The sequence below is a fragment of the Stegostoma tigrinum genome, chromosome 20, assembly GCF_030684315.1.
Source record: "Stegostoma tigrinum isolate sSteTig4 chromosome 20, sSteTig4.hap1, whole genome shotgun sequence".
In the NCBI taxonomy this organism is placed as follows: Eukaryota; Metazoa; Chordata; class Chondrichthyes; order Orectolobiformes; family Stegostomatidae; genus Stegostoma; species Stegostoma tigrinum.
The window spans coordinates 23,280,139-23,294,408 of NC_081373.1; the positions used below are offsets into that span (position 1 = coordinate 23,280,139).

Sequence of the window (14,270 nt, forward strand, 5' to 3'; positions counted from 1 at the left end):
TCCTCTCCATACCAACAACCTCCTTAACTCCTCTGTGCTCATTCCCCTCACCTAATGATTGACAGCAAGGCCTTCATCTGTGCAAGCCCTGTGTGTATATTTTCATCCTTAAAGATGACAGAGGGGACAGGTTTAAAAGTTTTCCTAAATCTATCTCTAAGATAGCACATTCTAGAGATACCCTTTGGCTTGATGACAACTTCTGTCTGATTACACATCTGTGAAACACGTTTGTATGGTTTCCCACATTCAAGACATTAAACATCTAAGAGTATGAAAAGAGATCTAGCTCAGTATGAATTCTGCCAGATATTCAACAAAAGATCAATTACAGAGTCTTTTAGGAACAAAATATACGGTTAATATTATATTTTCTAGAGCAGACCACGTGGTGCAAGATCTGAAGTAATAAAGCATGAATAAACCAAGTTTATTCACTTGAATCCCAAATGCTGAGTGTGTGATGTTTTTGCCCCTTGCAATAAACCTAACTAGTAGGTGGCGGTAATGGTTATCCCCAAGCCAAATTCATACTAAACAAATAAAGAAGGGTCACCAGACCCAAAAGTTAACTCTGCTTTCTCTCCACAGATGCTGCAAAACCTGGATTTTTCCAGAAATTTCTGATTTTGTTTCCAAATTCATACTGAAATCTATGATCGTATTATTTAAAAAACTGATTTGTTAGAAACAATACCTTAGGTCATTCATTTGTATACAATCTGGCTAATTCCAAGAAATTTGTTTAATTTAACTGTACAAAGTAGTGATTCAAGAGATTCAGCAATATTCTTACAACTCATTGTAGACTGTGACAGTGCTCTGGAATAGCAGGGCTCAGTTTACAAAGTTCAAGTTTTTAAATCAAGAACTCCAAGTTCCCCAATTTATCTGACTTTACTGTACTGGTGGATAGTACAGACCAGGTTTTTGTACTGAATAAGAATCACTATTTCTTACAAGAAATTACACTCCAGCTGAACAGTTATAAACCATCAGCATGTACTACTAACCTGAAACTCCAATTCCTTTATAAACAGTCCTTGCATAGAGACAAAAACAAAGTGCATACAACAGACAATGGACAGTGGGGAGAAATCAGGAAAGACAATTCAATAATCTTTGCTGTCTGATGAAGGGTCGTGGCCCGAAACGTCAGCTTTTGTGCTCCTGAGATGCTGCTGGACATTTTATTATCTTGGATTCTCCAGCATCTGCAGTTCCCATTATCACTCAATAATCTTTGCTCCCAGCTTCTGTTGTTGAGAAGATCCTATGACACTTCTGCTGGCAAAAACATTGCTTCAGTCATCTTTCATAGGAAGGTTCCACTGTTTGGTAAGAGAGAGAGGGTGGCCAGTTTACACATGGAAAGTCCCTGACTTATCAGTTTAAAGTCACTGCTCAGGACTGCATTCCTTCAAGTTTACAGACACAGAAACCCTTTCTGAGTTGGGGAAAGAACTGAACACCTGCCTCACGTTTTCTAACTTGTTTCCAACTCCAAACTATTGAGTACCTGAGAACCAATCTCACACATTGACAGGTGAAAGGTCTGTCATCAAAAACTTGTCACTTGACCAGACGCCAATCAACTTCTTGTCAACAAAAGCTGCATCTGTACACCCTATCAGCATCAAATTATTTGCACCACAAACTTCAATCACTGCTCATTCAAACAACCGCTTACAGGATGCTTGGTAATGGATGTCTAGTTACTTGCTGTCAAAGCATACAGCCACACTTACAATCAATGGTTTTAAAACAGCTTGTTCTCATTTCAGCCCATTTTGTTTTAAAAAACAAAAACACAAATTTTAAAAAATGCAGTCCTTGTGATATGCTCTGAACTCCTTTTTGCTACAGTTCATGGGTGAAATTTCAAAACTGAAATGCTCCATTCTAATGTCTCATTTACTAAACGTGCAGCATAACGTGAAAATATTAACGGTCTCGGTCATAGTACGCATTATTACCTGGAGTTCCAATAACGTGAACACAGAAGATGCCAGGGTTTATCATTTCTTTCACCTTAATAGGAACTACACTGTTCAAAGGCAGCTCCACAGTCTTCCACAGCTTTGCATTTACATTTTCTTTGGAAAACAAAAAAAACATTAATAACACTGCAGATGAGCCAAAACAAATCATTAGCACATAACTGAATATTTTCATGCCAAATTCAATGTTTGTAAAATATAAATTCTTTCATGCTATAAGTGAACTAAAAGATGAATGAGAAGAAAAGCAATTTTAAAATCATCACCATGAGCTGAATTATTTCCTTGTACTCTACTCCAAAACGATCTTTTGTTTGAAATGTCTCACATAAACATAAGGTTCTATAGCAACTTTCCTAGCCTCAGGGCATTTGAAAAGGCTTTGAAGATAACGAAGCACTATGAAATGGAGTCATTGTAACATTGGAAATGTGGCAGCCTATTTGTACGTATAAAATTTCCACAAACAGAAATCTGCTTCTGTGTTATTACTTAAAGGATTAACATTGACATGGACAAATGTCAGGACTCTCCTACTTGCCTTTGGATAGTGTCTGAGAATCTTTTATGTTCACCGGAGATGGCAAAGGGACTTTGTTCATCATGTCATCTGAAAGATGGTTCCTCCAACATTGAGGCATTCCCTCAGGACTAGAGTGTCCATCTACATTGGATTCAATTCTCTCTAACGTTTCTAACTTAGACCCAATGATACTACCATCCCTACATACAAGAACAAATACCTAAGGGCTTGAAATAGTGCTCTCAGACTGATTCCATACAAACATATCAAAACCTACTTTTCCCACTTGTGATTGGATTCACAAGATTTGATTTGCAACTACAGATCCTGACTGCAGGATATTCTCACTGACTAAAGGACGGATACACATTGAATGTAAGAATATAAAAGGCTAGAGTAAAACAGATTGTGTAGAAACCTTTCTGCTAACCTCATATTTTTCAATTAAGAAGGCCAAGACTATAAAAGTGATAGAAACACAAAAATCACGAGGTCTCATTTTCATTAAGAGGCTGATTAAACTTGACATATTTACCCTTAGCAAAGTCTGCTTGATAAGAATTATCTTTTTCACAATACTGCTAAAAGCAAAATTGTGTACATCCTTGTTGAATTGCTGTATATTGACACATTGGTAGGTCAATTAGTAACTGCAGATTTCTGGCTACTTCGAATATCAAAACAAGTAGTTAAAAAGTAATCGTCTACAAAGAGCAAAATTTGAATAGACTGTTTCACACTTGCAACAAACAGCACTGCCTCAAACATGTAAAGGCGACAAATTTCTAAACACGAGCCGTGCGCCTAACAAGATTTACAAGAAAAGATAAAAGCCGAGACCAAATTCCACACACGTCAAAACATGACTTACTTCCCAAATATGCTGCAGTTTTGCTGCTTTCCAAGCTAGAAGTGATTTGTTCTTCCACTATTTTAATAGCCAATCCTTCAGAAATTAACTTTTCATTGATATTGATAACTGAATTCTCAGTTTCATCTTTAAGTTCCACAAACAGGATGTTCTCCTTCTTCTGTACGGTTCTGGACTTCAGAATCTTATTCATCACCAGGCTTTTCATTCTTACTACTGCATTCAAAGACCAAGTATCAGATATGGGTTTCACACCTATAGAGACAGATGCTAAAATGAAATATTGGCTGACAAATTACCATGCTGACAATTGTATATGCTGGGGAGATGAAGGTGTTGGTGTAGGTTGGACAAAGTCAGAAGTCACAACACCAGTTTTAGTCCAACAGGTTTATTTGAGAATATAAGCTTTAAGAGCGCTGCTCCTTCATTAGGTGAAGTACCTGACAAAGGAGGGACACTCCAAAAGCTTGCCATTTCAAATAAATCTGTTGAGCTATAACTGATAACAGTGTGGAGCTCAGAGCGCACAGCAGGCCAGGCAGCAACAGAGAAGCAGACAAGTTGACGTTTCAGGATCCAAAACATCAACTTCCCTGCTCCTCTGTTGCTGCCTGACCTGCTATGCTCTCCAGCTCCACACCGTTATCTCTGACTGCAGCAGCAGCAGTTCTCACTATCTCAAAATATAACCGGTGTTGTGTGACTTCTGACAATTATTTAAGCATGCAAATGTTCATAGATTAAATTCGTCATCTTTAAAGACATCAGCTGAATGTCAGACACTTTCCAACAGGGGGGAAAAAAGCATACAGAAAGTCAAGCTACAATATTACTGTGGACTGTTGTGCACTAGCACAATTGATCATTGGAAAATCTCCAAATTAGAAGCAAGGCTAACCAAAAATATTGACTTTAAGGTCAGTCATCAGGAATGCTTAATGATTGTTCAGTAACAAATGACATGAAAGCTCTTTACACAGTACAAGATTAACTATGGAGTAAATGTTATGCAGATTTAATGAAATGCTTCCAACATCATATGCATCAGGACAGGGAGTAACTTGTGTCTAAAAGCAGGTATATTTCCCACGTCCTATTTCTAAACTTGAAAACAGAACATGTATAACAATATATTGTTATATATCTTGTGATAGAACAAGAAATCATTAAAGAATTAAACAAAATAGTAGAGATATTTTACTATTTGGAATGTAAAAAGCAATAGGCTTTTATGCCCATTAATTCCATTTCCTTGTGACAGTTTTCAATTCAATCTGCATCCTTGCATACCTTAAAAGGAATTAAGGGTTATGGTGAGCAGGCAGGAAACATGGCTGAGTCCACAAAATACATTAGCCATGATCTTATTAAATGGTGGAACAGGCTCAAACAGGTCAGATGGTGCACTCCTGCTCCTATATACAAATGTTCTTATATCCAGCAAGTCTTTGTCCATTACTTCTCCAGCACACTTGGGCAATTTCCTGCCACAGCATTCATTAACCCACATACCAAATATCTACTGCTTTCACTGCATTTTAAAAGTCAATCTGATTCACCTTCAAAATAAAACCAGTTTGGTGTAAGTAGTTCACTTACCGTGGCATTTGAATACTCCTCCACAGCACACAAGTGTGCCTTACTTGAGGCCCCATACAATTCCTTCATTCATTTCCAGTAATGATACAACTTTATTATACCAAATGGATGAAAAAAATGAAACTCAGACTTGATTAAAAGAATTTTGCCAGAAAGTGGAAGCATTACACAAAATTCCTACCTTCTTTACTTCTCTCAACTTGAGATGCTTTCCTAAAATTACTAGGCACCAACAATTAGAGTTACTACAAGAAGTCTCAGCAGAAGGAGATATCACAAATGCCCTTGATCAGGAACCATGACAATAGATCACAAGAGTTTAATGATTCATACACAACTCTTTACAGATTTCACACATATCAACAGCAGGTAGTACGTGGCTTTTAAATAGCACTGCAGCCCCTAAAACAAATGCTGAAAGAAGCTCTGCTAAATTGATTGCATCCTGTTTTCAAAACAGATCTAGAGTTGTCAGGAGGAGAACATCAACAGCAGCTATTCAGTCTTCTTTTCTAAACTCCAGAGTCAGAGTCATACAGCACAGAAACATACCCTTCAACCCAACTCATCCAAGCTAACCAGGTTTTCCAAACTAAAACTAGCTCCATTTGCCTGCATTTGGCCCTTAGCCCTTTCAAGTCTTTCCTATTCATGTACCTATCAAATATTGTAATTGCACTTGCGTCTACCAGCATCTCTGGCAGCTGGTTCCATATATGCACTGCACTTTGTGTGAAAAAGTTGCCTCAAGTCCTTTTCTTTCTTTCCTCCCCCTCTTTTTTCTCCAATTTTTTTTCTCTCATCTTTCCTCTTGATGATGTCCTCAACTCCAGGCCTCAGCAAAGACTCAGACTCAGACTCTTGGCCTCAATGTGAACCCCGTGATGTGATCTCCTGGTGTCATATAGCCCTTCGGCAGCCTGGGGTGCTCTTTTGGCCTGGCAGGGCTTCAGCATAGACCTCTGGCCTCAAGGTGATTTCAGAGTAGTCTCCCAGCCTCGAGATGAAGTTTGGCATAGTCTGGAGTCAAGGCCCGGTGTAGATGGGACGGTAGGCACCAGCATGGACTGGATGGAAGAACTGTCGTTCTGAACTTTTTATTTCCCTATTTTTAAATTTATTCCTATGATCTGTAATGTCAGATATCTTATTATTTTATTCACACTTTTCTTCTTCTCTCATCTTAAACCAATGCCCACTAGTTTTGGACCCTGCTACGCAGAGGAAAAGATCCTGGTTACACAGTTTATCAATGTCCCTCATGATTTTATAAATCTCTAAAAAAGGTTATACCTCAGCCTCCTAAGCTCCAGGGAAAAAATTCCCAGCCTATCCAATTTCTTATAACTCAAACCCTCTCAGTCTCAGCAACATCCTTGTAAACCTTTATTGCAACCTTTCCAGTTTAATAACATACTTCCTATAGATGGATGACCAGACGTGAACACAGTACCCCAATGGTGGCCTTACCAATGTCTTGTACAGCCATAACATGACACCCCCAACATCTGTACTCAATGCTCTGAGGGATGAAGGCAAGTATGCCAATCGTCATCTTCACTGCCACTTGAAAGTGAGATACCACTTTCAAACAACTACATAACTGCACTCCTGAAGTCTGTTTGCCAACACCTCCCAGGGCCCTACCATCAACCGTTCAAGCCCAGCCTTGGTCTGTCCTACCAAAATACACACCTGGTATTTATCTAAATTAAATTCCGTCTGCAATTCACGAGCCCAGTTGATCAAGATCTTGGATAATCTTATTCATTGTCCACTATACCACCTATTTTGGTGTCATCTGCAAACTTACTAACCATGCCTCCTATATTCTCATCCAAATTGTTTATCTAAATGATGAACGACAGTGGACAAAGCACCAAGCCTTGTGGCACGCTGCTGATCACAGGCCTTTCGATTATGATTTAAAAATCAAACTCAGCAGTACATGAATGTTAAGCCTAAAAACACTTTCTTCCCTACTCTAAATTATTTACTTGTTTCAGAAAAATATAGTTTAAGGTAGGGAGGAGGTGGTTTAAGAGGAGATTTGAGAATTTTTTTCAAAAATCCCAGTGTGGCATGTGGAATTGTCTGTCTGAAAGTATGGCAAGTGTTTACATAAGCACTTGAAATGTTACAGTACACAAGCAACAGAAAACGAGGACATCTAAAATCTTTATGCTCCTTTCTCGACGTGGATACTAACAATGAAAGTGATGCGCGACTATATCCTCCAACGTATCTCCTTTATCAGGCATCAGTGATGCACTGAAGAAAATTGGTTGATCTTAAATGTTTTCTACAGTCCAAATTTAAACTCACCTGCTAAAGCACACTTCAATGCCTGACTTGGTAATTCCAACAATTCTTCTTGGGCTGGACGCAGTTGACTTAAATGGAGTTTCTCAGTATTACCAAAATCTATGTATCCCACCAAGACAATATCATCAGGAAGATGAACTATGACAGCAGCCCTGTACCATTGGTCATCTTCTACAAGAAGAATGCAAAAAGATGTGTGAATACTGTGAACTTTCATAATATTAGCAACAGCAAAACGCTATGTGGCCAAAGACAGATCTATCTTGTTGAACACAATCCAAGCAATCTGATTCACACCAGATCCCTCAAACTACATTCTGCAGAAGTACACCTAGTTGCCCCTTCATTTTATCGTCATCAGTTATCTAAATTGCCCGAGTAACATTTTACAACTTCTATTGCATTCAAAATGTGAAAATATCCTGCTTAGATTCCCAAATTGATTGTACTTCCAATGTATTTATCTTCTAATACTATAGCCTTCTGTTTAACAATATGATATGGGGGCGGCACGGTAGCTCAGTGGTTAGCACTGCAGCCTCACAGCGCCAAGGATCCAGGTTCAATTCTAGCCTCGGGCAACTGTCTGTGCGGAGTTTGCACATTCTCCCCGTGTCTGCGTGGGTTTTCTCCGGGTGCTCCGGTTTCTTCCCACAGTCCAAAGATGTGCAGGCTAGGTGGATCAGCCATGCTAAATTGCCCGTAGTGTTCAGGGGTGTGTGGGTTATTGGGGGATGGGTTTGGGTGGGATGCTCCAAGGGGCGGTGTGGACTTGTTGGGCCGAAGGGCCTGTTTCCACATTGTAGGGAATCTAATAATAATAATATTTTCTCATAATTGAGAATTTTTGTTCCATTCTGTAGAATTTTATTTCTCTGGTTAACTTGAGCTTTGACATTTACCAATTTTGTTTACTGTTTATGTTACGTTTCCTTAACTAGGACAATATTTCTGCAGTCTTACTATAATAAATCTACAGCTAGATCATCAAATTTAGTTTTCCTGAATTTAGATCAAAAAAGAGTTTAAGTGAAATGCAAACAAGTTTGCTCCAAGCTGGATAAAAACAATTGGAAAGCAGAAGTTTCTAACCAACATAAATTATTATTGCAATTCTTTTCTCAAAAACTCCGTATTAAGTATAATAATGCTGACAAGGAGTTGACATGGATCACTTGAGTACATGAAAAGCAAGCAACCTGGCAAACATCAAGAACTGCAAAATATTAAAATGGCACAGTGGCAGCAGTGGTGCACAAGTGGAAGATAAGAAAATGCATAGACGCCTGATGTGATGCATATTGGGAGGAGGAACGGAGTTTACTTTTAATAAAAAAAAGTTAGAAAGTGAGATTAAAATGCATAATTGTCTGCAACACAAGTGACGGTCAATGCAAGGAAAACAAAGGTCAATAAGAATTATCGTGCATAAACAACCAAATATAGAAAAAAACAAAACATGAATCTGTCCATGAGGTCACAACTCATCATTTTGGGAATCACACCATTAAAACATGTAAACACAAATCAATTTCAGATTTATCAATAACTCATCCCTGACATCACTCTGTAGTTGATGAGAGACTTAAAAAGACACAAGGTTAATTTCCAGTGGAGAAGAAAGGGCCAAAATTAGATTCATTAGGCATCTTGATCAACTAATTGTTTTAACTGCAAAGTTGATGGAAATAGTTCATTTAAACCAGAGCGAAGGAAATGAAACACTATTGATGATAGAATATTTTGCCACCTCCTAGAAGACAGAGACCATGCATTAAGAGGCAAATGAATAAAATGAAAACCAGGAAATGCAACAAGAGGATGGGACTGTGGGATGGGTTTTAGATTGCTCTGGTTAAGATACAAATTTCTACATTTTATGAGCAGCAACCTCAGTAGAACACAAGTATCTAAAATGAAAATAAAGTACTATGGATATTGGAGATATGACATCAAAACACAAGTGCTGGATTAACTCTCAAGGTCTGGCAGCAGTATGTGGAGAAAGACACAGTTAACATTTCACAACATTTCCAGACGAGTCATATTAGACTCAATATTAACTCTGTTTCTCTCTCACAAATAAGCATCTTAGTATGATCTTAAAACAAATGTTTAAAACTAACAATTCCTAGTGGCATATATTCCCTAAAGTTAACAAAGGTATTTTGCGTCAGCAGTAGCAAAAATATATTGTTGGTCTGACAAGGCAAGATAACTTGCAGCCTAAAGAATGGCAAGATACAAACTGACAAATTCAGTGGAAGTCATTTATCTTTAGTAAAACTAACTTGAACATAATACAAGTTGTCACAGCCAGTGAGACAACACTTGTATGTTTTCTGAACTAAAGGAAACACTATTAAAGGGATGCTGAGGTTAAATTCTTCTGTATCTGTGTGAGAGAGGAAATGAACAAAAAAGAAGCTTTAAAAGTAAAGCTGGATATTTGTTCACATCAGTCATGAAAAATTTTGATTTTGTCTCACCTGTGAACTGGGCACAGCAAATCTCTCCAACAGATGGCTTAAAACTTGGTATAGGACTTAGGCTATTGCAATATTCAGTAACTGCTTTTTGCAGCTGTTGAAACTCATCTATTAAGAAATAGATCCAAAGAAATTTACACATGAGTACAACAAAATAACATCTCAAAGTATATGTTACTTGTTAATACAATTCACATTCTATTCTCTATATTTTCCTCAAGACAGCTTACTAGTATGTTTCGTTCACTAGGTTTTGACTTGTCTGTACTATCTGAATAAAATTATCAAAATATTTAGAACAGACAAAATTTAACTTCTAAGTTTTGGCTTACTCCAAAAGACATGTACTCCAGTGATTATCAATGTTTTCTCTTAACAAATTTCTCCTCACTTATGCTCCCTTGCCAGGAATTCAATTACCCAATTGTATTCCCTCTGTCAAAAGGTGCCATTAGCTATAACCATTTACTACCACGTGATGAACATCAGAGCCAAACCCACTCTTGTCCTTATCAGATATTCATCAAAGGCATTTTCGTTTGGCTATTCAGCATAAATAAGAACACAGGCTTACAACCAAAATTATGGCATTTCAGGTGTTCATCTAACTAACTGCTTGAGGGTTCCTGTCTCTACTACCGTTTCTCTTTCCCTGGTTATTCTCTTGCCCCTAATATACTTAAGAAATGTCACTGGGCTTTCGTTAAATTCATCAGCCAGTGGCTTTTCGTGTCCCCTCTCAGTTCTCCTAATTTCTGTTTTATGCAACCCCATTCCACTTTTGTATACTCCTCCAAGGCATCCATTGTTATGAGTCTTCAGTATCTACCGTAAGCTTCTTTTCTCATTTAACCAATCCTGTATATTGTTTAACATTCAGGCTTCTGAGTTGATGTGATTTTGGCAGTGATAAGGATCAGAGGGGTAATTAAGGTACAGTTCATGAGTTGTAGGAGGATCGTGAAGTATTGTGATAACTCGTGAAAGTACTGTATATGGACATCTTTTGCATGTCAAATAGGAACAGAATGTTGGAAATGTGTAATTGGAGGAGCAGGAGCACCAGGTTGAAATGGCAGCACTGGAAAAATAGAATGCAGAGTCAATAGGGACATATTGGAATGATGCGAAAACAAAATCTAAAACAATTTTCATAATCTCTCCACAGAATGAAGAGAAGGTGAAGACAGGAGAAAAGTTGTATTTCGGTTACAAGACATACAGCTAAATGAAAAGGCCAATTCATTCTCCGGTCAAATCTTGATCAAAGTGATGAAATGGACAGTGCTATGAAGCAGCATTTGCTCAGCAATAAGCAATTCACTGACCTTTGGATTGGCTTCTACCAGTCAAGTAACCTTAGCGCAGCACTGAGTACAAACATGTACCGATAACTTCACAAATTTCAACATCATTTGTAACACTTAGATACTGAAGCAATCCACTTCCATCTACAACCTACCTGGACAACATCCATGGTTGGGCTGATAAGAAGTAACACATTCTTGTCACACCAGTGCCTGGCAATGATTATTACTAACATAACAGAATCTAACCAGCTCCTTTTGACTTTCAAAAGCATTATCACTGAATCCCTCATGAAAATTCCCTGGTGGTTATCATCAGCCACAGGCTGAACTGAACATGCTGTACAAAAACTTTAGCTTTGAAAACAGGTCAGAAGCTTGGAACAGCATGACAAATAATTAATCTCCTAACTCCCCAGAGTCTGTCCACCATCCAAAAGGCACACCTCTTGGTCAAGGCACTGCCATGGGGAATTCTTCATTACCACTCACTGCTATATTCCGTTTTCAACTCTCTAAAGGAGTCTAGCTGCCTGGTCGGAGTCTAGTTGACTAAGATTGAATGTCATCACCTCCATCTCAGTGTAAGTAATAGTCTAGCCAATTAACACCTTCTTTCATAGAATGGGAACTTTATATACCAAGTTCTGTTTCTTGCATCCCAGTCCCAATAACTAAATAAAGAAAAGCTTCACTTTGTATCTTTTAGCAATACTTAAATACCGAACCATCAGGATTACATTTTTCCATTGGAACTGCCAGAAATCTCAACTTTCAGTCAGACAGAAAGCAATCGAATATGGTCATGAGCACCATCTGCACGATTGTATTATAAGTTTTGACAAACTACTATTCTGAGAAACATCTAAATATAAATTATTTAAAATGTCTCACATCTATTAGCTAGCTGCTGACAGAAGAAGCTGCTTGGTGTTTCCACATGTGACACAATGACAGAAATTTCTTTGGCACAAAACGAAAATACAGAGTTCTGTGCAGATTCACATTTTGTAACATTGTCACTTTTCCTCTTGAGATCAACCCGCCCTAAAAAATGCAGGATTATTAGCACATGATAAATAATTACAGAAGCAATGCAATCACTTATGCCAGTTAAATTACACAATGGTACTTTCAAATAATTTTGTTACCCAAGATCATTTGTTGGTATTAGAATCATTGTTCTTTGATACACATTTATATTTCATACATAAGCATGCAGAACACACTTTCAAAGTTTGCAGATTGTGGAAATGCTGCAAATAACAAGTAGTGCATAACAGACTTCAGGAGGACTTCAACACTATCTACCTATTTCATCAGTTTACACATAAGTAGGAAGTGATTTATTTTAATGAGACAACATTATAAACTAATTGGGACAAAATCACAGGTGTGAAGGAACCTGAAAAAGGGTGTTTGTATCTAAATCTTTGAAGCTAATAGGACAAGTTGAGGTGGCTGTTCAAAAAGATCTATAAACAGGCCACAATTATTTAAAAAATCTAGGCAAGTGAAGTGCCTCTCCTATGAATAGTGAAATATACACAGATTTAATCGTGGGGTTCAAAATCATTAATGATTTTTATACAAAAAATGAAGGGAAATTGTTTTAAGAAGTCACAAGAGTGTCAGTTATTCATTGTTGGTTAACTAGTGTTAAATTAATTAGTGAAATACACAGGTGAAGGGTGTTACTCAATTATACACTCAGCACACTTCAAAGGGGCTCTTGTGGAGCAGTGGTATTGTGCCCCTTTCTGGGCTAGAAGGTACAGGCTCAAGTCCCACCTATTGCAGAGGTGCATAATTACATCTTAGGAAACAAAACCAAATCCAACTTAGCATGTGGTGCAGTGACAGAATCCCTACCTCTGAACTAGGACACCTAAATTCAAGTCCTACATTTCGTAACATGTCCTAACAAGTCTGGTATGAGACTGCTGTAGTGCTGGGTTAGTCCACTGGAGACAGACATATGTAATACCGATTCCTGATTTGCATCTCACTTCAAACTTTACCATCTTGTCTAGAATCCAATTGTCATCAAATAGAAGACAGATATTGAAAGAAACCAGCATACAAACCCAAGGAATAACAGTTCTTTTGAAATTAAAAATAATATAGACTGGAACCTCCTTCATGCAAATAGTTTGGATGGAACAGATTTTGTCAGGCGTGTCCAGGAAGGATTTCTAACTCAATATGTAGATAGGCTGACTAGAAGGGAGGCCATACTGGATTTGGCGCTCGGGAAGGAACGAGGCAAGGGGTCAGATCTCTCGGTGGGAGAGCATTTTGGTGATAGTGAACACAATTCCCTGACCTTTACTGTCATCACAGAGAGGGATAGCAGCAGACAGTATGGGAAAGTATTTAATTGGGGGAGGGGGAATTACAATGCTATTAGGCAAGAACTATGGAGCACCAACTGGGGAATCAGACGTTCTCAGGGAAATGCATAACAGAAATGTGGAGGTTGTTAGAGAGTACTTGCTACGAGTACTGGATAGGTTTGTCCCACTGAGGCAAGTAAGGGATGGTAAGGTCAAGGAACCTTGGATGACAAGACATGTAGAACATCAAGTTAAGAGAAAGAAGGAAGCTTACTTAAGGTTGAGTAAACAAGGATCAGACAGGGCTCTAGAGAGCTACAAGGTGGCCAAGAAGGAGCTGAAGAATGGACTTAGGAGAGTTCGAAGGGCGTTTGAAAAAGCCTTGATGAGTAGGATTTAGGAAAACCCCAAGACATTCTATACTTACGAGGAGCAAGAGGATGGCCAGAGTGAGGGTAGGGCCGATCAGGGATTGCAAAGGGAACTTATGTATGGAGTCAGAGGAAGTAGGGGAGGTCCTTAATGAATACTTTGCTTCAGTATTCACCTGTGAGCAAGACTTTGACATTTGTGAGGATAGCATAAAACAGGTGGATATGCTTGAACAGGTTGATGTTAGGAAGGAGCATGTGCTAGAAATTTTAAAAACCACGAGGATACATATGACTCCTGGTCCAGACAGGGTATACCCAAGGTTACTACGGGAAATGCAGGAAGAGATTGCTGCACATTTGGCGATGATCTTTGCGTCCTCACTATCCACTGGAGTAGTACCAGATGATTGGAGGGTCGTGAAATATTATTGCTTTGTTCAAGA

At 38.4% G+C, this 14,270-nt stretch overlaps 2 protein-coding genes across 2 annotated transcripts in view; both read right to left on the reverse strand.

The window, feature by feature from the left end:
- LOC132210768 (tudor domain-containing protein 1-like) overlaps window positions 1-2,063 on the reverse strand; it is a 33,517-nt gene extending 31,454 nt beyond the window's left edge. The window contains exon 1 of the mRNA XM_059652914.1: window positions 1,977-2,063. Within this exon, the coding sequence (XP_059508897.1) occupies window positions 1,977-2,022 (46 nt within the window). The 5' untranslated portion in view covers window positions 2,023-2,063. The remainder of the gene's footprint in view (window positions 1-1,976) is intronic.
- Window positions 2,064-3,162: 1,099 nt separating this feature from the next.
- The window catches only part of tdrd1 (tudor domain containing 1), a 45,841-nt gene continuing 34,733 nt past the window's right edge, over window positions 3,163-14,270 (reverse strand). Inside the window, exons 8-11 of the mRNA XM_059652928.1 lie at window positions 9,811-9,918; window positions 7,322-7,492; window positions 3,395-3,649; window positions 3,163-3,227 (exon numbers count right to left, since the gene is read on the reverse strand). Of these exons, the coding sequence (XP_059508911.1) occupies window positions 3,163-3,227; window positions 3,395-3,649; window positions 7,322-7,492; window positions 9,811-9,918 (599 nt within the window). The remainder of the gene's footprint in view (window positions 3,228-3,394; window positions 3,650-7,321; window positions 7,493-9,810; window positions 9,919-14,270) is intronic.